At 41.3% G+C, this 26,227-nt stretch overlaps 1 protein-coding gene across 1 annotated transcript; it reads left to right on the top strand.

Moving 5' to 3' along the window:
- The first annotated feature begins 38 nt into the window (after window positions 1-38).
- On the top strand, window positions 39-26,227 carry LOC117817322 (putative methyltransferase NSUN7). The gene is made up of 13 exons (XM_034689965.1): window positions 39-373; window positions 1,458-1,839; window positions 7,827-7,885; window positions 11,098-11,228; window positions 11,349-11,501; window positions 12,231-12,414; window positions 13,328-13,565; window positions 14,555-14,698; window positions 15,057-15,158; window positions 16,559-16,694; window positions 17,777-17,900; window positions 24,781-25,045; window positions 25,462-26,227. The coding sequence occupies exons 2-13, from the start codon at window positions 1,488-1,490 to the stop codon at window positions 25,881-25,883; spliced, it is 2,310 nt and encodes a 769-aa protein (XP_034545856.1). The 5' UTR covers window positions 39-373; window positions 1,458-1,487; the 3' UTR covers window positions 25,884-26,227.

The following is a 26,227-nucleotide window of genomic DNA, read 5'->3' as shown; positions in this document are numbered from 1 at the left end:
GATTAGCATGCGGTTGTCATGGTGACGGAAGAACGCTTATCCAAAGTGCTCCACAATGTTGACGAAAGAAAGTTTGTTTTCAAGTGGACACACAACCCTGTGTATCTTATAAAGGTGGTTTAATAAATCAACGATAAAGAGCCTCAGGGGCAGGACTGGTGGGCAGCAGGAACAACATCAGTGGAGAAACGCCCCTCGTCTCCGAACAGACACAGATTTATTGTGGGGAGTTTATTGGCAGTCAAAAGTTTTCTTCGAGTCAAGGTTAATATAACCACCAGCAGCACCTTTAAACGACAGGCTTACACCATGAAGAAGGGTCCCGTTTAGGAGAGAGCTGGACTCTGGAAAAACAACACTGTCTTCTCTGAAGGTAACATACACTACACAGAATAACTTTGTACTGCTGACATGCAAAGGCAACTCTTCTAATTTAATTTAATTATAATTTTTTGACAAAAGAATGTGGAACCATAGCAGAGAGCAACTAGATTCAGTCAGATCAGTAAGCCAATATTAACATGCAACTATAGCCAGTAGACAGTGATGGACAGTAACAGAGTAACAGAGAATTTACTTGAGTACAGTACTTAAGTACATTTTTTGAGTATCTGTACTTTACTTGAGTATTATTTTTTGGGGTAACTTATTACTTTTACTCCACTACATTCAGAAGACAATTATTGTACTTTTTACTCCACTACATTTCTATCAGTGCTCTAGTTACTCACTACTTTTGCTCTGAAGTCAGCTCATGAATTTCCTTCTCTTTTCTGAAATCTGATCCTAAGACAGTAAAATGTGTTTGTGTAGTTCTGTTTGTCTCAGTGGTTTAGTCATACCTCCATATCATGAGTCTCCACAGTTGAATGTGGAGCAAACACAGAGCAAATTTCACTCAGATCAGGCAGTTCATTTAGAGGTGGTAATGATGGCTATAATTCTCCACCTGAGCACCCACGGTCATATCTTCAGCCCGTGTTAGAGGTTGTTGAAATGAACAATGATAGGTATCGTTTGAAATGTTCTCCGTTTCCCACTCTGCCCAAACATACAAAAATGTGACAACCTGAGAAAGTGTGTTGAGCTATGTAACGTGTGTTCCAAATGTACAAAAGTACTTTCAATACTTATTATTTTTAAAAGCAAGGCTGAAAGTTCTAAGTTTTTCCACCTAAACAAAGCAAAGATACAAACCCATTTCAAGACAGTTGATCATTCCCCAAATTGTTACACCATAGAAATAAAGCTCTGACTATCAAAACTACTAACATGGTGGCAAAATGGTGGCATTATGCTATATTTTCTTTGAAGTTTCTTAATTTATTCCACCTACCACCAAGGTATGGCATTAACATTGATCAGTTTGACTTTTGTTGCCTTGAATCACACATTTATTTTTAAGCAACCTAAATTGATTGTGCTTTTTGCTGATAAAACTTTCTGACATTTTTCAGCTCTCTGTGAGAAAACACATCTCTCAGAATATGGTGAGAAATAAAAATACAGATGGACGCCACAATCGCTCCTCCGTGGGTAAGACAAAAAAGACTGGCTTCCCGAGTGCAAACAGTGAAGAGCAGACTCCTCTTGATACCCCAGCAGGCAAGGACTGTCCTGCTGCTTCTGCAGACCGCCAGACCACCGCTGAAGGTCAGCTGGGTTTTCCAGACAGAGTTTACCTGCTGGCATCTATCATCTTCCAAAATCACCACCTGGAAAAGCCTCCTGCCCAGCGGTTGGTGAATTATGGCAAAGAGAGAGGGCTTCCAGTACCAGCAGTCAAAGATGAGGAGACGCAACGTACAGCTTATGAGCTTGCCTTTAATACACTCAAATGTGAGTTATTTTACATCATCATTACTCTTAACTCTGTTGTAATTGTTGAACCTTTTGCCTCTGTTATAGCACCTGAAGACATCATCAGAGGGATTTTCAGCAGCTTCTATTTGATTAATTTCAGGTGTATTAAATTACACGTTAAACTTATTTGCTCCCAGGCAAACAACAGCCACTTCAAACAAGAATGAATAACCCCAGAGACATTAATTGACAGCCAGAATTGGATATAGATTGATTGATGAAGGGCAAGTAGAAGAGGAAAAAAGGCTGGAATGACCAGTGGGAATACTGTGCGTTGCTACAAATCAATTTTGCCCATAATCTGCTGTCTGGAACTAGGGTGGGGTCTGGGTGGCTGAAGTCATAGGGCTGTGTAATCACCATGGCAATAAGGGAGGGGAGGTGAGCTGGCTGTCAGTGCAGGGGAAGATGGCTGGAATCGATTTATGTATTCTTAGTGGATGGAGAGGTCAGGGTGCAGGAACACCCCCGTAGCCACAAATGATTTTGTTCCTTCTCACCATCCATCCACTGAACTTGGATAAGCCTTGGGTCTACATGTCTGACAATTAATGCAGATCACCTCCAAATTTCCATTATCACAAGCCCAATTTCCTTGTTGCAGTAACCTACATTAGTTTTACAGCTGTAGGTTGAAATACTTGCAGGGAATTACAAGTATGGAGATATTTGAGGATTGTAAGAGAGAAATTATCAACCTATTTTTCTCATTTATCGAGAGGATGCCTGTACACTCACCAGGGTCAAGGCTGTGCATTTACTTTATAATCATGAAGCAGTTTTTTTGTCAGTAATAAAAGTAAGAAATACGCAAAGCAAATAATGATCTGATTGAGCTTAATATAACTATGATGTACTCAAGTTCTCAAGTTAAAGCTCCCTTTTATTAAGAGCTAGTCTTAAAAACAAAAATCCTGTCTTCTCAATGCTATGGAAAAACAGTTCCTCTCTCTGGCTCCCACCCCCAAGCCTGGCTCCTTAGAAATAGTTAATTTGTTGAGTTTAAGCCAAGTGGCAACCTCCGGTCTCAAACTATGAAGCCAATGCGGAAGTGTTATAAACTGCAATTCATTGAGAATCCGCTTGAGGCTGGCTGCAGAAACACCGGAAACCACATAGACACCAATTCAAAAAAGACGATCTTTGCAACATTAATAAACATGTTTACAGCCTGGTTAAAAAAACGGCTATGCTAGAGTAGCTTATTTCTCTATCGGCACACACTTACCAGCTTTTGCCCAAATAAGGACATGACTGACTTGACTCCCGGACGGAAACACGTAGCTGTTGGCTAAGAGGCTCAAACTCCGCCCCTTTACGTCACACTATGCCTGGTTGAGTTACGCATTTCCAATATGGCTGCTGCCGCAGATTGGCTTCAAAACAGCGCTCAGGAACAGATGGGTGAAGTCACGGATACTATGTCCATTACTTATACAGTCTATGGTTTTAGCTTATAAGGGACTTCAACAGAGATAGCGCCTTAAAGAAAGGAGGTACATCAAGAGCCGCTACAGGGATTAGAAGTAGATATATGCACTCGTAAGATGTTTGCATCTTTGGTGAATAATCTGTGCAGCATAAACTGTTATAACATAATTTTAACACATAGAAACACAGTGATGACTGTTGTGTATGTCAGGCATCGCCTTCATCACATACGTATTTTGGCCACATGCTGGATTTACTCAGGCTGCCTGTGCAATAAAATTGGGTGCAGATGAAATGACACGGCCCGCAAGCTAATGTTAATCTGTACTTTTCCTCCTCCCACCAACTGCCTGACTTGTGGTGCAAAAATTGATTTGCTGGTGACACACACCCATACTGGTAGTCACACATACACACACATACACACAAGTCACTCCATTCGAGGAGTGGCTCGGAAAGGACCCGTAAAGGAGCAATGGTTCAGCAGTGAAAAAATAATAAAACCAGGCAGAGTAAAATGCCAATGAGGTCTTGTATTGATCTTGTGATTATAACTCTTATCTGCTTAAAACAAGAAAGTCGCTGAGTTAGCTCCATAATGGTGGCAGAGGACACAGAATTGTCTTGCGCTGTCAATGTGGTTGAATACTGAAACATGGAGAAGCAGTTGATGATGTTTTTTCACAACAGTGTAGATTTGACATTTTATAAAGAAAGAATTAGCTCAGATGAGAAATATTGTGGTCTATTCGTTCTCTGTTATCCTTTTTTATTCAACTGTCTTGTAATTTATATCTCTAGGGCTCTTCTACTCTGTTGACCTCCCTCGTCTCTCTTCAAGCGTTTTATTCATATCCGACTGACTGCTTGATCACTGACACAGAGGCGGTTAATGTTCTCAGGGTTTCTTTACTTGTCAACTCATACCTGGTGCTCTCTGTTGTAGAGGTCTGTGAGTTGTGTAACAAGTTTTGGTGTGAATTTCTATGTGTAAAAATTGAGGTGATCTTGTCATCAGCCACAAGAACCCTCCTCCTCCTCTTCTTTCCTTCTTGCCTGCATTCTCTTTGTTCCACTGGCTACTCCTCTGAGTGTTTCTGCCTCATTGTCCATACTGTCTGGCCAGGCAGCCTGACGCCCTTGTCGAATGACTGTGGCCGCTGTAGTCTCTGTGTAGAGCCAGAAAGGTTCTTGGACCACTTTGCGTTCGGCTGGATTTAGAGCTTGAGGGAAAGGCTTTTTTTGTCCTTGACCACGGTCAAAGCAGTTACCACCAGTATGCCTCAGCAAATATGAAATTGTCCAGGTAGTTAGAATATAATAAGTGAGATAGATCTGCCATTTATGTGAAAGATGGTTGTATAACTCATGGCACATACTTCTTTTGCCTGGTCCCCCGATAGATTAATGTGCAACCGTGTGTGCTGATGCACAACAATGTAAGACCAAAAGCGAGCTGAAAGAGGACGAGCCTGGGTTCAGGTTTGGCTCTTTCACAAAGGATCTGTTTGACTGCAGTCACCATCAGTCACTGCTCATTGTGTAATACCTGGTTGGGTGCCACAAAAAACACTCAAATCTCAACACAGGCCTGCAGTGACTTGCACCTTCTGCTGGTACAGGACTTGTTTCTTGTATGACTGATTCTTTAGTTTCTGTGTCAGGAGTTCTGATTTGAGAAATCCTGTCAACTGTGTAAAGATGTTTACAAGAGGTGATTTATAGCAGAGTTTGCTACGTGTTTTACTCAACCTGCTATGTGTGATTTATAGCATGCTGAAGACTATGCCCTCTACAGACCCAAGCATCATGGTTCCCTCTGGGGCCTGTGCTGCTCTGTGTGCACTAAGTGCTTATCTCTTCAGGGCTTATCTTTAAGACCTTCTGCAGTAATGCCTACTATTAAAAGCCCCCATTGACCTGCATGTGCTATAAATTTGACCAGTGCTGATGATATGCATTTGTCTTCACAATTAAAGATAAGCGTTCTCCTTTAGTGTGAACATTTAGTTGTGTTGTTGTATTTTGTGTGTACACATGTGGATGTTAACCCACACAGAGGTGTGTTTGCCCTCCTCTAAGTGGTTTCGACCCAGTGTGCATTTGGCCCAGCACCAGAGTACAGTTTGGAATGATTTGTGATGTTGTGATAAGTTAACAGCAGTGTCTGTGGTTTCCATGGTGTCTCAGTGGAAAGCTCTATCCTGAGCTTACCTCTAATTTGAAGCTTAAGAGGTGCGCCTGTCAAGAATGAGAATGAACCATAAGAGGAACCACCCATAAGGTTGACACATACTGCACATTAATATTAATGTCAACACTTGTTTTTTTTACACCTGCATCATAATTTCCTCCTTTTGTTCACACCTCAGTGGTAGCAAAATGAGGCTATTTCCAACCATGTTTAAAGAATGTACACGTTGGTGAAATTATCCTTTTACCCATTTTCAGCATGCAATGAGCAAACACTACCTGCAATGTGGCAGCTGTTCTGAAATCCCCACCAGGTAAATTGGATATCGATAGTGTCTCTCAGTGGATCTCTTCTATAAAAGGGAGAGCCCACTGTTCACAGATAGAAATGGACGGAATATGTTTATCTGTGCTCTTATGTACTGAGTATTATGGAAGAAAATATCCTGTTGGCTGGCAAGATAGTTGCTGCCTTCATGATATGACAGCCAGGGCACACAGACGCAGAACTCTTTAATCCATGCAGTGATACCTGATAGGCAGCTCTCACCTCTTTACCTACCTCCCCTTTTCAGATTTTTGTTCAGATGTGATAAAAAGGTCAAGCAGAGTTAAAGCTGGGGTTGGTAGTCAGATTTAGATACACTTTTTGTTATACTGGTTAAAATGATCTTTATGTCCTGATGGTATTCAGTACATAATGTGTTCTTAAAAAAGAGCGAAAAAAAGCGACTATCTACAGCCAGAGTAAACCTGGGAAAACACCAACCAATCACCGCCTTTAGGGTCCAATTTATTAAACCAATCAAATCCCGTCCTGCAGTTCTGCCCGCCTCCTGCGCGTACATTTCCTCGGTGTGCACTCCCCGTCTCCTGCCTCTGCTTCCCCTGACTCTATTTACTGCCCCTCTCACTCGACCTCGGGCCTGTCCCCTCTGACCCGATGAGGTACTTGGCTCAGGACTGTAGTCCGGACCAGAGTCTAAAAAACTCTCACCACGGGGGCTCTGACAAGCAAAAGAATTATGACATTTAGTAAGTCCTACAGAAAATGTATATGTATTGTAGTGTCCGTCCGGACGCTGTAGGGATGACGAGCCGATTCATGAAGACGTTCATCTTTGATAACCGGTCACTGTTGACCGTGACCACGCCAACCAACAAAGCAACCATTAATGTTTGAATGAATGAAAAACTTCTCCTGCCTGTCTCTCCTCTCTCCGCTCGCACACTCTACACCTCTCCTGATGCCTTCACTAACCGTCAACACTGCAGGAATTAAGAACATCTACACTGAACACGTTTAACAAACAGTAGAGCTGTTACAGTATTATAGTTTTCTCCTGATATCGTGTCACCAGTACAACTGGATAATGCTAGCATGACAGTTGTGAGTACTAACAATAGCCATGTTTGTTTGTGTTTTTAACTTTCACTATGATAATGTTTGGATTAGGACCGGCTTTGAATCAGCCACGATCATATGGTCGCGGGGGCGTCGTTTTGGAGGAGCTTCAAGGGGAGGGGGGAGGGGTTAGATGGAGTCCTAAGGAAATGCTACATTCAAACTCATGCTAGTTTTCCGAAACTACCAACCCTAGCTTTAAATTGTATTAGAAAAAAACAAACTCACCCAAACATGACAGACCCTAGACTTGCTGTAAATCTTATTTTTGATTTGTAGTCATAATTGTGAAAGAAACAAATTTATTTCTTGTCAAGTCAGTACAACTTTAATTATAAGTGACATGTGTTACATTTAAAAATAAAGATAACTAGATACATATAAACATATCTCACCAGTAGAGTTGAGATGTAGATGTTTATTACTCCAGATGTCATTAATATTATTAGCTCCTGGATTTCACACACCCACTTACCCAAGACACAATGAATGAAAGAAATTAGGTAAATGAAGCATCAGATTACCTCTAATTAAGCACCAAATAAGCGTTTAATCACGCTAAATTTACCCCCCTCATCTAATTGAATTATCGTTCCAAATTAAATCTGGATCATTGAGGGTGCCTCTAGGAGCCTCTCTCTGTTCATCTTAATCTCTTCTCCCTCTTCTCCTTTCTGGACACGTTCTCATCATTAGATATGGATTTGTCCTTGGTAGCATATATTTTACCAGTTAATGGATAGGAGTAATTTCTTGTGCCTCTATCTCCTGCTCTAAATGAAGGAGTCAGGATTGGTTTCTAGGGATAATTAGATACTGATTTAAAAGATGGGACTAATTTGCATCACTATGAGTCACATACATGATTAGTAATTGAAATTCTCATTACTACATTTCCATCTACCTTACATTGTTTGACTCTGTTTCTGCACAGATCAAGAGCTGCTGGAGGACATCATGATTGACAGCTGCCTTTTCCTATCACAGCAAATGGTGAGTAGCAGAGGTGCAGTGTTTTTAAACATAGTAAAGAGAGAAAAAACACGTTCAGTCCCTTTGTGTGTGATGCCTTCGGAGGCACATCTGTGGCATTCAGTTTGCTGCTGAAAATCAAAGTCCTTTTGTTTCTGTGAAAAGCGAGACTTATTTTTTTAGCGTTAACCTTATTATTTTGTGTATTGCTTTGTTTACTTCGTGCTGTTTTCTTTTATGCTCACTTCTGACAGTGTTTTCCTCAATACTCATGTCCTGCCATTCGTACTCCATGCAGTCTTTGTTCTGTTGTCTAGACCTCTAATATTGATGTATCACACTGATACACTGCTTTCATCAACTCACAAAGCACCTTGTGTCTTTGATATTCCCCACCCTAATCAATGACTATGGCTCCCTTTGGAGCAACACATGTAAAGGGTACTTTGTGGCAGTAGTTGCCTGGATTTGTCTTTTCCTTTATTGCTTTTCTCAAACAAAGCATGCCATTAATTAGGAGGAAATCTAAATGCCGTAACAACCTCAGGACAGTGTGTTTGGATGTGGTGTCTGTGAGCTGCAGAGTGTCTGTTCTGTATATGACTTGAGTCTTAAGCGGAATGTTAATAGGGAAATTAAGGCTATGTTGTATAAGAAAGATTGCCAGAACAGCAATGAACAGCAGGCTATTACACAGTGGAGAAACACTCTGCTGCTTAAATGCAGAGGTATCCTCAGGAGGAGATTGGTATGTACTTTTGCCCTACTTTTAACACTGCACATAAAAGAAGCTGTGGAAACAGGAGGGTTGCTAGCTGCCTCTCTAACAGTGCTGATGGTGATAAAACATGCACAGAGCCAGTCTGTGTGCAAGAAGCTGGTTGAGAAGGAGAGTAATGAAGCAAGAGGTGTTGAATGTATTAGAAAATAGAGCTGTCATGGAGCATACAGATTTTAGACATGTACTGTAATGTGTAGAAACATATATGCAGTCTTATTATTAGACAACAGTGTGTGTAAGTAGAGCAACCTCATCATTAACACATACAGTACACTCCCACTGTAGCCTTGTGAAATATGTCCCATGGGGAAATGAATGGGTCTCCCTATGTGTTGGTGGCAGGTCGTTACTCTGCATGCTTCTGGCGAGACAATAAAGCCCAGACACAATGAGACAGTCTTTAGAACTCACTCTCACCTCCTTTTACACCGCTGGCATCTATAAAGTTCAACCTTGATAGGGAGAGGAGAAAGAGAGAAGAGGGAACACAGTGAGAGGGAATAGGCAGACTGGATAAAAGGTGTGTGTGTGTGTGTGTGTGTGTGTGTGTGTGTAGGGGAGGGTGTGTGCATGAGGGTATTATGAAAAAAATGAGAGTGAAAAATGAAGATATAGATAGACTTGAATGCTGAAAGAGCCTAAGGCACATATGATCACAATGGAGGGGGGAAATGAAGCTTAAGTGTTGTGGAGGAAGGAAGGAGTGAGGACATAAATGTGAGGCAAGTGTGTTATGTACACTGGCAGATTTGACATCAAATATGTATAAGTCCAAATGAACAGTGTGAAACTTTAATCACAGATAAAGTCTTACTGGAAAAAGTTAACAGAGTTGTCTTATATTATAAAATCACAAAACAAATTAGAAATGATGATGTACAGTGTATTGAAATTGTGTAGCCTATTTCAATAATGCTTATAAGACTAATGCCTCTTAATTCAACCGTTGGAGCAGATCAGGATAATCAGACCAGGTCAATCTCTCTCTGTATAGACCTTCACATGAGGTGACAATGTTATAGTGACATGTTTACTGTGGGCTAGTTTGCCATCATGGGGAGCAGTTGCCAGGCTAATTAATGACTGGGAATTTTACCACACCAAAGGGTTTAACCTTGCTAAAGGGCAAGTGGAACTGAGGTGGGAGTGTGTAATGGTAATTTCTTGTTCAGGTCATGATGATGTGATCAACGTGATAGAAGAAATAAACTCATGGAGAGACAAATGATTGTCTTTTGTCAAGTTTTATTATCAGCACTCTTTGCAAAGAGGGAGAAAACAAGTGTACTTCTCTCAGTGGAAGTCAGATGACTTCTGCCCCCTGAAATGGGAGCTCAAACAGCATATAGAAAAGAATCAAAACAGGTGTGGTACATTGACAGGAAGCTTCTTCCAAAAAAGGTAAAATCCTGTGGTCTAACAAAGATCATTGATGGGTAGAATACAGAATCTGTAAAAGAAGGAGTTATGGGAATACAGGAAACCTTACTTCTTATCAAACAAAAGCCTTCTGTGTACGACCTTGGAGAACTGCACCTGCAACAGTTCCTATCAGTCTTACACGAGCACAGAGAAACACAAATCACAACAGTTTATTCATTCATTTTTTCACCACAAGTGACACAAGCAAAAGTGTACAACTCAACCTGTCTCTTAAACTGACCATTGCAAAAAAAAAATTAAACCAAAGCTCCTTGAAAGAATATTAAGTGATGGCTAATTCCTCAGCAGCAGCATAAACCCTGGTAGTTTACTGGTGACACGGCCCATTAGCCCAGTAGTGTGGATGTTGCAAGCTGTTGCTGCCGTGGAACACCATCTGCCACTAAAGTGGCCCCCACCCTTAGGGACAGAAAGGTGAAGAAGGAGTGGGAGAGAGAGGGAGACATAAGATGAGATAAATAGTGAGAGACAGTAGAGAGCTGAAGGGATCAAAGTAAATGTAGAGGAGGAGAGATAGAGATATCACTCGTTTCCTCTTATGTTCAACTCAATATTTGGCTGCAGTGGGGTCTTGTCAGGACAACCTTGAGCTGGTGTGTGTGTTTGTGTGTGTGTGTGTGTGTGTGTGTGTGTGTGTGTGTGTGTGTGTGTGTGTGTGTGTGTGTGTGTGTGTGTGTGAGTGAGTGTGTGTGTGTGTGTGTGTGTGTGTGTGTGTGAGTGTGTGTTTGTGTGTGTGTGTGTGTGTGTGTGTGTGTGGATAATTTAGTCTCTAAATTAAAGCAATAGTATTGCTACTTTACTTCATAAGAGCTTGTTTCTCAGTCTTGTGATTTATATTATTGTATTATTATATTATATTATTATAACATTTGTTGTGAATTGGTGCTATATAAATAAAGATTGATTAATATTACAAGTAAGCCTCTGTCTTTGTTCCTCCATTATTATTGTCCTCTGTTGTTAAAGTTAAAGTCACCATTTAACTGTACATTTTGTTCTTATACTCTAGCCAGATGATCAGATGAGCCTTGTTGCCGTTATGCTCTACGACTTCCAGGACAGAAAGTTCCTCCCTAGTGAATGCCAGGTGAAGGATGAACTCATACAGGAAGTAAGAGATGTGGAGAAGTACCTCCTCAGGTAAGGGACAAAAAAATAGAAAGAAGGCAATGACAAAAAAAACAGGTTAAGTGGGACTGTACGAAAAAGGGAAGAGATTGAGAAGAAGTAAAAAAAAAAAAACTAAACATTTTCCCATAGGAGTAAAACAAAGCTGGCAGCCTCTCTGGCCCGCTGCAGGATCAAACATGATCTAGTGTCCATCGAACGTATTCTGCCAGAGAGTGTGAAGAAGAAACAGGAGAGATCGAGCAACCTTCCACTTTACGCATGGGTAAACACACAGAAGAGCAGGTAAGCACACACAAACACATACACCCCTCACTCCCCCAGATAACATCAACCTGTACATGCACACCTGCATGTAAAAACAGGAATGCAATGTAAGCATATTTAGTGTGTGTAAGCCTCTACACACACACACACACACACACACACACACACACACACACACACACACACACACACACACACACACACACACACACACACACACACACACAAACTTACTGTACATATATACGCACAGACCTTTAAGTTGTGGTGCTGCCCAATGTTTTATGGTCCAGGTGCCTTGCTGACATCCAATTAAAGTACTGGACTATGTGCGTATGTGTGTGTGTGCATGTGTGTGTCGTTGAGTGTGTGTGGGTGCTAATATGTGTTCTTGCACGCCCCCTGACAGGCTGATTCAGTTAGGTGTAAATCCTGCTGCTGTGGACAGATTCAATCAGCAACAACCCTCAGCAAGCTCTGGGACTGTAAAGGTCACCTGTAGGGACTATTGGTGTGCATGTGTGTGTCTGCGTGTGTGAGTGTCTGTGTGTGTTTGTGTGTGTATCTCAATGGCCTTTTTACTGCCTATTTCACAGTTCTATAAAAGGCCACATAGCAGTTCTACATGATTATTATCTATGATGACAGTGCTTCTCTTTTTCCCACCTCTCACCTTCTTCTCCCTTCTTCTGGCATCCCTTCTCTGGGGTGTTCACTAATCTGCTCTATCCCTCTCTTTGCTTTCAGTCTCAATGAGGTCCAAAGTGTGCTGAAGACAGCAGGCTTCTCACAGGTGGAATCGATTGGGCAGCTGGAGGGCCGGACCTTCTGCCAGGATCCCCACTGCGGGGATGTACTGGTATTCCCTGCTCAGCTGAGGGCTCAGCTGTACTCCACCGAGCTGCTTAGCAACCACAAACTCATCATCCAGGTACAAGCTGCACAGAGAGAGGAGCTGTCGAGAAAGAGCAGCCTCCTTCTGGTAGACTCTAATATAGTGACTGAAATCTGCGTGGCCCCATCAATCTCTGATATTCATCATTTCACTTTGGCAATAGACTTTCTCAAAATTGATTATGAGACTGAGATCCCATATGCCAACCAAGATTAGTTTGCCTGGAAACAAATATTTCACACCACTTCCTCTCATCTGGCCATACTTAACTCTGAGCCATAAAGATTTCTTCAGCTTGGGGGGGGGGGGGGGGGGGGCAGTTTAATCATTTAATTTCTACTCCATTAAAGTCAAGCTGCCGTATAAACTGCGAGCAGAACACAGCACCACAACACAATTAAATCAGATTTTGCAGCCAAATTCAATCAAATATTCAACACTGCTGCCTAATTCATCAACCCTCCCTGTCTCTGTTTTATGAGCTTTCATCACACTTTCTCCCCTCCTTTTCTCTTTCCCTATGTCCTTTTTCTTCTCCTTGCTGGTTTGTCCTTCCTTAAAACCTTGTGATCTGGATGTTAACTACAGAAACTCAAGCCAACCCAGTGCTCCCACTGGGATACATACAGCACTATTTTCAGAGGGGACCCCATTGATTGAAGGACATCTTTCTTGTAACTTGACTGCAATGTTACTCTCATTCTTTCACTGTCTCTTCCTCGTACTCCCCCTTAGAACCTGCTTGGCAACAGCTGCTCCAAACTCCCTCTCCTGTCTCATCTAGTCCTGCCTTGATACCCTTCTCATACTGTATTGAACTCTTACATCTACTTTATCTTCTCCTAGCTTGTTTTTCACCAGTTTACTGAGCAGAAACTTGAAACAAGAAGTCTTGGGTTAGTGTGTGTTGGTTTGAAAAAGTAATGCATTATGCTCAATGTGTATCCAGGATAAATCTTGCAGCCTCGGCCCAAATGCAGTGTGTTCCCTGCTAACAGAGGAAGGAGATGTTCTGATGGTGGGATGCTTCTCCAGCCTAACTGTCTCCCACACTGCTTCCCTCATTATCAACAAACATCAAGCCAACTGCAGTGTCCAAGGTCCCACCGTCTACGTTTGTGTCAGCGACCGCACAAACGCTCAGAGGGAGGAGCTACATCAGGCCGTCACTGCCATGGGCTGCAAGAGTATGCATAAGATGAATAAGTGTGTTTTGGTCATGTCTTTGTGAGGGACAAAGGAGGAGGAGGAGATGGAATGAGAGAAAACAGATGTTTGTCACCAGTCAGGTTTCTGTCTTTGTTTTAATGACTTCAGAGATCATCTTGGTCTTTATTTTCTTGGTTAAATGATTGAGAGAATGTGAAACTTAACATTGGCTGTTGACCTTGTCACACTGGTACAACATTTTCAAAAACTGACAGTGAGCTCCTTTTTTAAGAAAATGGTTGGTTTGGCTAAAGTACACTACCGGTCAAAAGTTTTAGAGCACCCCAATTTTTCAAGTTTTTCATTGAGAATTATGCATTTCAATGTTTTATTATGCTCTGAAATGAAACATCGAACAAATAAACAATTGAATTTCAAAAACTAATCATGGAATCAATTAATAAACCAAAATGTAGTCTAAACTTTTGACTCATCAAAGTAGCCACCTTTGGCACCTTTTTCTTCCCATTTATTAACACATTACTTTCTGGAGTACAAGACTGTTCAAATAATGCTCACGAGGGTATGTTCCACAGTGTGTTCCAACACTACTTTTATGCAGACAGTGGGATTTGGAAGTAATCAAGGACAGTTGGGACACCTGTAAGAATTGGTAGCACCAACTGTCAAGGCTTGACTAACCTCAATTGCTGCAGAACAGCAACCCATGTCTTGTTCCCTGAAAAAATGTTTAGAAACAATGTTTAGTTGAAAAAAAGTTGGAAAATTGGTCATTGCTGTCTGTGAATCCTCAGAGATTTGTGTATGCAGACTGAAACCAGACTATGTCTGAGCTGTATGTAAATATTATATGCTGTTAGTGGTTGCCACATTAGTGAGTCATTAGGGAAACATTAAGCGTATGACAAGGCTGTCATTTTTTTAATTGCTAAAGACGCCCTCAGGCTGGATATTTTCATAACCGACTTAACAACTATTAAATAAACTCTACATGTATCCTGCTCAGATGTGAAGCTGATACCAGAAGACTTCCACTCTGTAGACGGAGGTGATAAACGACTTCAGAAGGTGCGCATCATCCTGTTGACCCCCAAGTGTTCTGTGTCTGCAGTCAGCAACCCAGTCGACTTCATACTGCAAGAGAACGGAGGTACATAGTGAGCAAGACATTTTTACACAGCTGTAAAGAGGGAATTTAAGAACTACATTGTTTGACCTTGTTTCCTTTATGCCCTGTTTTGTCCATACTGAAATATGCCTGAGGATGGTAAGTCATCTAAATTCAGGGTGCTATGTGTTACTGTGAACTCCAAACAATTGAAGTTCATCATGTGTGACATGTAGAACATAAGATAATATTCCTCAAATGCAAATTAGGACATAACCCTGCACTGATTTTCTCTACTGTTTGACAAAAAGGCCATAAATCTAACATGAAGCTATTTTACATTAAACATATTTGTCACTGACTTCCTCGTTACCTTAGTACCTGTACCTCATTTTCTCAGACACAGACCTTCTGCAGGACTTATCCCAGGACTCCATTGCCCAAAGCAAACTGGAAGCTCTGGTAGCCCAGCAGAGGAAGGATATTGATCATTCCTTGAAGTGTGAGTGTTGAAACAACTGCTCTTATGTTTAATGCACACAGACACGCATACACCAAACTCAGAAACAGACACAGACACACTCACACGGTATGAGCTCAGTCTCCAGCGTGAAGCCTCTCTCACCTCTCTGACACAATGAAGCCCATACTTCCTAATTATCTAATCTGGTTTACCATTAGACTGAAGCCTGTTTTGGCCCTTGGAGATGGTCTGAGTCTTAATTAGGAATGCTGATGTTGCTTTGCAGCGAACAGCCACAGTCTGATGAAAATAAGTGATTGGTGATACTGCTTTGCGTTGCGTACTGTCTAAAGAACTGAATATATCAGAAAGACCTACTTTGTCAGAACATAATATTTTATTTGACGCTGATGTTACAGCTCTATCTTGCAGTCAATGATTTACTGCTAAGTTAGATTCAATATCAGTGTATTATATTCCATCCCTCAGCGTGTTAATTGGTGTCCATGAGCTTCACTCATTAGCCTCGGTCTGTCGTGCTTTCTGTGTTGCTCAGGTCATTCTCATCGAGCAGGTGTAGTCTTTCTGTTAGTAATGAAAACCAGCTGCTCTAATCACACTGCCTTCAACATTTTTGCCAGTGTATATACTTTCTAATAGGACTGTTAATTAATGGTGGGTGTGTATCGAGTGCCTCGGCTTGGTTGAGTCGATGGTTTCATTATAGTGCTCCACACAGGCACACAGACAAACAAATGTTCACACATACCGATACAAACACACATCTGTAGCTCTTAATGTCTAAGCTTTGAGGTGGATGTCTTGTAATACAGGACATCTAAGTGAAAAATGGTTCCTCCACATACCTATGTGATCTAGTCTTCCAAACTAAGGTGCCTCCTTACGTGCTATATTTCACATTGGTTTGAAACCGATTTGTCACATCTGAGCAGGTTTTATTTGTTATCAGCTCAGTCTTAATGGTTTCTGTCTGGCTATAATTAGCGAGCAAGAAAGAAATCAAAGCTTCAGTAAAGGGAGCCAAATGACCAATAGTTATACAAATCAACAAGCCAGCAGCAGTTGAATAAGGAGAGCAATGTAAATACATAAACAAGTATACACATTAATATTCAGGGGCACATTTCTTCTGAGGCGGTGCATGATGAGAAAGATGGCTTAGTATTAATAGTCTCATTAATTGTAATGAAATAGGAGGAAGAAGCTTCAGATGTATGTATCCTCTTTTGCTCCTGTTTACACTGAACATGAAGTGAATTTCATGTTTGGATCTGATGGATATGAAGACTTTCAATGTCTTGAATTGTTTTTTTATTTATTTTGTCAGAGATTATTTTGACTTATACATACTTCAAATTTCAACAACCATAAAGTATGACCTTTATAACATTGACATGCAAACATTATGTTTTGTACAGTTCCTAAGGTTTCTGCAGTAATTTACTCCACCTGCTCGTCATACCCTGATGAAAATGAGGTGGTGGTGAACAGAGCCCTGGAGCAAGCCAAGGCCTGCTCTGAGCAGGAGGGAGAACCAAGACAAGCAACCTTCAGGTCAGCCTCACTCCCCCTGCTCTTCAGTGCCTTGGTGCACGTTATGTATCTGTCTTTGCCCTTGTCTTTGTCTTTGTTTGTTTGTTTACCTCGCTATCTGTCAGCCTGCTGAGGTGTTTGTCTGTCTTCCTATAAAGAGGCTTCTGTCAAAGGCTCAGCACACCTCAGGCACACACCGAGGGAGATTCTGTGAAAATGTAATCAAAAGTGCCATTTATGTCTCTAAGTGCTGTGAAAAGGGCAGGTACGAGGCTTTCAGACAGCTTGCCCTCTCATAGACAGACTCTTTTTTCTGTTTTCAATTGTTTGTGCGATTGTTTGTTTGAGTGATTTAAAGACTTGCTGAAGTTGACAATTCCTGTAGAGTTGAATATACCAAGCCTGACTCCTCTCTGCAGTAAGCTTCCTTGGTGTGCTGGCGATGCCTCAGGCTAGCATAAATAAACATAAGTGATATTATCATTGCTATGGATCAGAACCAGATATATTATCATTTACTGACTTACTCAGTTAACCCTCCTGTTAAGTTTGTTTCTCAGTAACAGCAATAATGTTCCTGGGTCAATTTGACCCAAAGCATATTCAATTATCCAAAGTGTTAGAACCCAAAAAAATACCAATAAAAGGATTTTTTTAAATCTCATTTTTAACTCTATTACTAACCATTTAAATCAATATTTAGTGCAATGGTGTTCTTTAATTCTCACAGATCATGGTTCAATGAGAATAACTTTCTTGTTTTTCATGAAAATTAATGTTAAAACTTGTTTTAATGTATATTGGAAAGCCCTAAATACAAATACAATACTCTTACATGACATATATGTTTGTTTACTTTATTTTACATTTTGATTTTTTTTCTTCTTATGAAGTGATGTTGATAAATTAACACGAGACACCTCTTCTGTCACATGCTGCCCAGATTTTTATGCTCTATTTAGTTACTTTGGAAGGCAAAATTTTACTGCCTAAAATGGACTTTAAAAAGGGTCAATTTGACCCATAACATAACAGGAGGGTTAATGTAGCCCTTTTTGCTGCTGTCTCTATACGTTCTTTTCTGCTTGTGTCCCTGTGTTTAGGATCAGTCCATCTCCATTCAGCAATCTAGACCATGCCGAGGCCCTACAGGAAACAAACCCCTTCTTAATGTTGGAGCCTTCAGCACATAGCAATGGTTGCTTTCTGGCTGTTCTCAGCAAAGAGGTAAGCATCGCTCAAACAGAACACCTTGCGAAGCAAAGCGGTGGTTAACGTGATGAACTGACAAATGAGTTGATTTCTGCATTCATTATTAACACTGCACTAGAATAATCAAACATATGGAGCCCAGGGGCAGTTCAGCATTTTAATATTTTATCAAGTAATGACAATGAGAGAGTATCAGTGACCGATAAATAAGGGGTAATGTATAATTATTTGGTGGTTATGTGAAATAGAATCCTGAAAAGGTGAGGTAAGACACCCCCTGCTGTGAATAATCACCTTCCAACTATACAGTCATGGCCAAAAGTTTTGAGAATGACACAACTATTAATTTTCACAAAGTCTGCTGTTTCAGTTTTTATAATGGTAATTTGCATATACTCCAGAATGTTATGAGGAGTGATCAGCTCAACTGCAATTAATTGCAAAGTCCCTCTTTGCCTTGAAAATGAACTTTATCACCAAAAACACATTTCCACTGCATTTCAGCCCTGCCACAAAAGGACCAGCTAACATCATTTCAATGACACACAGGTGTCACACACATTAACACAGGTGTGGGTGTTGATGAGGACAAGGCTGGCGATCAATCTGTCATGATTGAGTGACTGGACACTTTAAAAGGAAGATGGTGCCTGACACCATTGTTCCTCATCTGTTAGCCATGGTTACCTGCAAGGAAACACGTGCAGCCATCATTGCATTGCACAAAAAGGGCCTAACAGGGAAGTTTATAGCAGCGAGTAAGATTGCACCTCAGTCAACCGTCTATCCAATTATCAAGAACGTCAAGGAGAGAGGTTCAATTGTTGCCAAACAGGCTCCAGGGCGCCCAAGAAAGTCCAGCAAGCGCCAGGACCGTCTCCTGAAGGTGTTACAGCTGCGGGATCGGGCCACCACCAGTGCAGAGCTTGCTCAGGAATGGCAGCAGGCAGGTGTGAGTGCATCTGTACGCACAGTGAGGCGAAGACTTTTGGAGGAAGGCCTGGTGTCAAGGAGGGCAGCAAAGAAGCCACTTCTCTCCAGTAAAAACATCAGGGACAGACTGATATTCTGCAGAAGGTACAGGGACTGGACTGCTGAGGACTGGGGTAAAGTCATTTTCTCTGATGAATCCCCTTTCCGATTGTTTGGGGCATCTGGAGGAAGGCTTGTTCGGAGAAGACGAGGTGAGCGCTACCATCAGTCCTGTCTCTTGCCAACAGTGAAGCATCCTGAGACCATTCATGTGTGGGGTTGCTTTTCGGTCAAGGGAGTGGGCTCTCTCACAATCTTGCCTAAAAACACAGCCATGAATAAAGAATGGTACCAGAACGTCCTCCCAGAGCAACTTCTCCCAACCATCCAAGGGCAGTTTGGTGATGAAGAATGCCTTTTCCAGCATGATGGAGCACCTTGCCATAAAGCAAAAGTCATAACAAAATGGCTCGGGGAACAAAACATTAAGATTTTGGGCCCTTGGCCAGGAAACTCCCCAGATCTTAATCCCATTGAGAACTTGTGGTCAATCCTCAAGGGGCGGGTGGACAATCAAAAACCCACAAATTCTGACAAACTCCAAGCATTGATTATGCAAGAATGGACTGCCATCAGTCAGGATTTGGTCCAGAAGTTGATTGACAGCACGCCAGGGAGAATTGCAGAGGTCTTGAAAAAGAAGGGTCAACACTGCAAATATTGACTTATTGCATGAATTCTGTGTAATTCTCAATAAAAGCTTTTGATACTTATGAAATGTTTCTAATTGTATTTCATTATACCATAGAAACATCTGACAAAAACACCTAAAAACCCTGAAGCAGCAGACTTTGTGAAAATGTAATATTTGTGTCATTCTCAAAACTTTTGGCCATGACTGTACTTTATACTGCTTATTACCCAGTCAACTAAATGTAAAAACACGGTCACAATAATTATTGATCTCAATATGATTTTATTGATTTTAAAATTATTTATTTAAACAGCTAAAAAAGGTCCCTGAGCTCCGGTGACAACAGGCTTCTTATTGGAAGACTAACGGGTTGAATTCACCTTAAAGTTTACATTTTCAGTCACTATGAAGTCTAAAAATTAGCATTTGTTTGTTGGCATTCTTTTTTTTTTTAGTTATATTTTTGGGCTTTTGTGCCTCTATGGGAGCAGAGGGCATGACATGCAGGACAGGGTCCCGGCTGGGAGTCGAAACGGCGACCTCTGCAAGGAGGACTATAGCCTCTGTATGTGGGGCGCTTAGACCGCTAGGCCACCAGCGTTCGGTGGCCCTGAAGGACAAAACAAATTTACAAAAGATGGAACACTTTTACAAAGTTGGAGACAAATTCACAAACGACGAAACACTTTTACCGTTAAGTCTGACTCCTTTTAGCCTGACTCCGTTTAGCCTGAGGCGATGTGGTCTGAGGCCGTTTCATCTGAATCCTGACACATGATGAAGGTTTTGCGGAGATATGACGGAGCTTTTACAGAGACATGATGCTTTTTCATCTGAGGTCTGACACCTCTCTCTGAGACCTGAGGATGTCCTAATATGTAAACCATGTCGCTCTGTTTGGTTTCTCTCCATCAAAACAAACTAAATGACCCCTCACTCGATCACTTCCAGATCACTTCCGGTATTTGATACATTCCTGTTCCGTAAAAATGAAATGTTAATTTGTTTCAGAAATGGTAAAAGTGTTCCGTCGTTTTTAAAATTGTTTCCAACTTTGTAAAAGTGTTTCATCTTTTGTACATTTGTTTTCTTAAATGTAAATTTGTTTTGTCCTTCAGGGCCACCGTACCAACGCCCCTTTGTTGGCATTCTTAACAGATTCAACAATAACAGCAGCACCTGTATAAGGTTTCATTCCTCTTCACTTTTACAGACTATTGGCATTTATTTTCCCTCAATCAGTCCTGTAACACTGCCTAAGCCCACACCGGGTTGCAGTTTCTCATTGCTTCATATTTGTTTCCAATTGGTTAACATCCCTGTCAGGCAGCTGCTCCTTGTGTATTCTAAGATCTCCGTTGTGTACTGATGCTATGGGAATGTACTCATTTCCGAGGATTGATATGTGAGTTCATAACTGTTGAAAGGGGGTTCTGACCAATCAGAATCAAGTATTTAACACACCAAGGTAATTAGAAGAAATCCGGGTAATGAGCAACAACAACAGCTCAATGCTGGAGTTTCTCCAGGTGTGACCTTAACTGTTGTAAGGAATCTCTTGTGAACTGTCTGACATTTTGTACAACTTTTCTCTTAAGTTCAGATGTCTTTTTTGTGTCAAGATGTCATTGTCTTTAGGCAAGGCAAGGCAAGGCAGCTTTATTTGTATAGCGCATTTCATACACGAGGGCAACTCAATGTGCTTTACATTAACACATTAAAAGCATTGGAGACATTCAGACAAGCATAAAAGAACATAATTAAAATGACAAATATGATAAAACAGAAAAGAAAAGGAAAATTAGAAATATATTAAAAATTACATTAAAATTTTAATTTAAAGTGGGTTAAAATAATCTAAGATAGGAAGGCAGAGGTAAATAAAAAAGTCTTAATCTTTGATTTAAAAGAGGTGAGAGTTTGAGCAGACCTACAGCTTTCAGGGAGTGTGTTCCAGATATGTGGTGCATAATGACTAAACGCTGCTTCACCATGTTTCGTTCTGACTCTAGGAACTGAAAGCAGACCAGTACCTGATGACCTCAGAGGTCGAGGTGGTTCATAAAGTAGTAGCAGATCAGCAATGTATTTTGGGCCTAAACCATTCAGTGCTTTATAAACCATCAGCAGGATTTTAAAGTCTATTCTCTGACAGACAGGAAGCCAGTGTAGAGATCTAAGAACTGGAGTAATGTGGTCTACTTTTTTGGTCCTTGTTAGGACTCGAGCAGCAGCATTCTGTATGAGCTGCAGTCGTCTGATGGACTTTTTAGGGAGTCCTGTAAAGACCCCGTTACAGTAGTCTAGTCTGCTAAAGATAAATGCATGGACGAGTTTTTCTGCATCCTGCTGAGACATAAGTCCTTTAATCCTTGATATATTCTTAAGGTGATAGTAGGCTGACTTTGTAATTGTCTTAATGTGGCTGCTGAAATTAAGGTCTGAGTCTATGACTACACCAAGGTTTCTGGCTTGGTTTGAACATTTCATCATTGCAGATTGGAGCTGAGCAGTAACCTTTAACCTTTCTTTCTTTTATATGAATTCAATTTCTTTAAAAGTCTCTGTGGCAACTTTGTGGAGAACTGACACCATCAGTCCACTCATACTGCCTCTGCTTTCAGGGAGTGCAGCCAAAGAAGCGAGCAGGGACTAATTTAGCTCATTTAGCATCATTCCCTGGCAAGCTGGCTGGTCCTCAATGACAGAAAAGTGCCAACAATAGACAAGGATCTGATCACAGACATCCACAATATAAAACCAGAGGGATATGTGGCTGAAAAAGAAAAATATGTCTTGAAATATGAATATAATAAACTCAAGGACTAAAAAATGTAAGTCACAATTTGGTTTCAAACTAGGAACCCTGCCACCGAAGTTAAGATCATGGGAAAATGAGCATCACAGACTGGTGCTTGGTCAAACCCAAGAGAACGAATAAAGCAGAGGACAACAGAGCGGGCTGCTTAAGGAAATGGGAAATGGAAAGCTGGGTCACAGATTCAGGTGTCTTACCTGAGTCCAAGAAAGTTCATGATGTCTGAGAGAAGGGGGGTTTGGACGAGTGGGAATGCTTTCTGAAATGCAGAAAAATCAGCTTTGGAAATAAAAATTCGGGGAGTCAGGATAAGATGGAAGGATTAGTTGAGTGAGAGGGGCTGAAGTTAGTGTCAGAGAAAGGATTTTATTATCCACAGTAGGGCCCAGGAGATTAGGGAGACACTGGATCTTTTCGACTTTTGTGTGCAATCTGTCTCTGTGCTGCATAATAATTCTACCTGAAAATGAAACACAGCCGGAGGATCTCTGAATCGGTTGGGGTTTATTGTATGAATTTCAACTTTTGACAAAAGCTTTTGGTACTTTTTCAGACTCTTTTCTGAACACTAAGTATGAGGAGGCACTCTGGCTCTGTTTTGTTGTCCTGTCACAGGCTTTTATTGCTTTATAAAGTCTCTACTTCAGACTCCACGTTTTGATCAAACTGACCCTCTCTCATTTCTATTATCATCTGATCTCTGTCTAAACCTCTCACCTCCTCTTCCTCCGCCTTTTTCATGTATTTTTTGTGGTGTTTAAGTAACACTGTAAGGCTTTTTCAGGAGGTAAGCCCAGCTCTCACTGGTTATGGCTGCAGTTTATTGGTAGAGATGCACAAGTAAGTCTTTGTCACCGTGTTTCCTCATAATCCACAACATAGCCACATTTATAACATACTTCGCACATTATGAAATCTGCTGTTACGCTTATTAGACCAGTGTGGGGTTATTAAGCCATTTCCCCCCCACAGGGTGTGACGGAGCTCTCTTACACTGAAGCGCCTGCTCCTCTCTGGCCATCCATCATGTTTTATTCCTCCACAGATAGGAATGAAAAGATAATCAAACTGCAGTAATGGGGCTGCAAGCAGGACTTTTTTCTTCCGACCTCCAATAAACTCAGCTAATCAAAAGTTATTGTAGCACTCTGAAAAATGCTATAAAAATAGCAACTATATAAGTGTTTGAATGCTGGCTGGCTTACATTGACTTTGATAAGAGAGTCCTGTAAAGTACATTTATGAGCACTCCATACTCCAAACATCTGGGGACAATAAAGTCAGTAAAGTAATGTATTTCTGGCCTAATTTTCAGAAGCACCAAAGCACATCACATGTGAACTTTTGGGATTAAAAGGGAATTCTACAGCTCTGGCACTTTTCACTTTGACTTTGTTTTCTTTATTGTTTAGGGTGTGAGTTTGATAAATGTGGACACAGGCACTAAAGAACAAGGAGTTCAGCTCCAGGGTGTAAAGTTGCAGCTGAGTTTGGCATATTGATGAAGGAAATGAGAGATTAACAGAGTATGGCAGAGTTGGTTAGTGGAGATGGAGAGGAAGAGAGATTTACAGAAGTGAGGGGGAAGAAAGGGAGGCAGGGGAGAGTGCCTGTTGAATAATTCAGCGCCCCCTGTCTGTATGAGTTAGCATCAATGAAGTTCAGGGCGTCCACCAAAGACTGCATTACAGTGCAGCTTCTGAAGAATGTTTACCTGTGCGCGCAGTGTCAACACTTAAAGGCAGCAGATCACTCTATGTATGCCCATGCACATCACTTTACAGTGCGCATGCACACACCTGTGTAAACAAAGTTACAGATAACTTATGCAGGCATATAAAGATTTGCATTTAAGTGCGTGCGAACACTTGAAAACAAAATATACACTTAAACCCACACAAGCTGTGTGTCCCAGCAGTGTACACAGTGCTTGTGAATAATTCAGGCATTGAGGAGCGCAGTAGGCTGCTGTGTGGGATGCTGCTGAGACAGCAGGTGACCCTGCAGCCAGCAGCAAGGACATGGTGGCCCTCTCCTCATTCCCTCTCTCCATTCTTCTACTTCCCCCTTTGTCCTCTCTTTTGCTTCCCTCGTTTCCTTTTGTCTTGCCTCCTTGCCTCCTATCAACATGTCCTGTGGTGTACAGCACCAGAAGTTAAACTTGCATTTTTTAAAGTCAAAGAAACACCTAGTACATCTTATGCTGACTATGGGATTTTAATTGTGAACCATTTAGACATATGACTGTGTGCTTTTTATGGCTGTAGGTCATTGTTCTCATCTGGTGCCCAGAAGCTTGTTGATATACTTCAGTATTCAGTATTTTTCATTACGAATACATGTTTTAATACAAAAAAAATTTGGGTTGTGACTGAAAAACTGAAAGATGATACTTTCTCACTTGTCAACAGCCAGAGCCAGTGGTTAAAGAGGCGCCACAAGAAGTGCTTCGAAGGGCAAATGCCAAAGGCATATTAGATAGGATCGGCTTAAAGCAGCCTACCAGAAAAGAGCATCACGGACATACTAACAGGATGATCAAAACAACCAACGCTTGCAACTCGACACCCAACATTGCTGTCAGTCTGCAATCGAAAAAGAAGGAGACCAAGGGCAGCAGCAGTTCTACTTTATGTGGACGTCAGGAGTTCACTAATTGGCGGCCGTCATTACAAGGTGGGCTTATTTGCTTCATTTCAATACCTCAAGTTCTAAGCAGTAAAGGGCTAAAGATAGATTTTGGTTAATACTTTATTTCTGACAAATGGCTAATAAGCTAAATATATCCTGGTTGTAGCTTCATATTTGTTCTATATTAACACAAATGAAACTAGTGTTGATCTTCTCCTCTAACTCTCACTAACAATCAAATGACCACAGTATCTCCAAATGACAAAGTATTTATTTGAGATCCTGGTTTAGAGGAATAGCACTGAGAGATGTAGTTCAGCATCTACGACATGGAATCATAGTTTAAGACCCTTAAAGACAACATTTATCTGGCTTTAATTTTCTCCTTTTTCTTTAACACTGTCTGCTCTTAAGTAAAAAAATCTAGTCTTCTTCTGAACTGTGTTGTTTTTGTCTTTTAGGAAGAGTCAAGGCACAGGCTTCAAAGAACTCAACATCCAGCCCCTTCCCCTCTTCCAAACCAGAAAGCAACAGCTCCCCCTCCTTATCCAAAGTAGAAAACATCTCATTAAAGAAAACCATTGTGCCTGTATTCAAGACTTCAACTTCCACCACCCCTCTGCATCTGGCCCCTCCCCCTGCCCCCCCACCGGCCATGGTTATCCGCCCACGTAAAGCTCAACAGGAGGTGCTGAAGCCTGTTGTGCTCGTCTTTCCTCCCGTTCACTTCCCCAGCTTCTTCCCACCTCAGCACAGCCGAACAGAATACAGCCACAGCTTCGAAAACCGCAAGTGGAGAACCCCAACTCAAACTATGCCCCCTTCCCGCTCCAGTGGAAACAATCCCAAGGATGCTTTGGCTAAATCTCAACCTTTTTTTTGAATCCCAACACCGACATCATATAAACTTTTGTGCCAAATGGTTACCCAAATAAAACCCGAAGCAACTAAATCTTCATTCTGGAATGTGGACATTATTATAGAAGTGCCACATTGCACAGAGCATGTGATAATGTAAGTTACCTTTGAGGTTTCTTGAGCCATTCTTACCCGGAACTATCACAATGTCATTATCACAGAGTCTCGGTGCGCTGCCTCAGCCAGAATCTAATCAAACTGCATTTACTCAAAGGGCTGGGCCAATGTCACTTCAATGTCAGTATTATGAAAAATAGCTTTTACATGGGGTTCCACTTGCCTGCAACATTAAAAGGACATATTCAAGAA

This window comes from Notolabrus celidotus, chromosome 8, assembly GCF_009762535.1.
Source record: "Notolabrus celidotus isolate fNotCel1 chromosome 8, fNotCel1.pri, whole genome shotgun sequence".
In the NCBI taxonomy this organism is placed as follows: domain Eukaryota; kingdom Metazoa; phylum Chordata; class Actinopteri; order Labriformes; family Labridae; genus Notolabrus; species Notolabrus celidotus.
This window is presented reverse-complemented; position numbering and strand designations above follow the sequence as displayed.

Coding starts and splice junctions, on each gene's coding strand:
- LOC117817322 (XM_034689965.1), top strand. CDS start 1,488: ATGGTGAGAAATAAAAATACAGATGGACGCCACAATCGCTCCTCCGTG. Junction 12,415..13,327: donor ACCACAAACTCATCATCCAG/GTACAAGCTGCA, acceptor ATGTGTATCCAG/GATAAATCTTGCAGCCTCGG. Junction 15,159..16,558: donor TATTGATCATTCCTTGAAGT/GTGAGTGTTGAA, acceptor TGTTTTGTACAG/TTCCTAAGGTTTCTGCAGTA.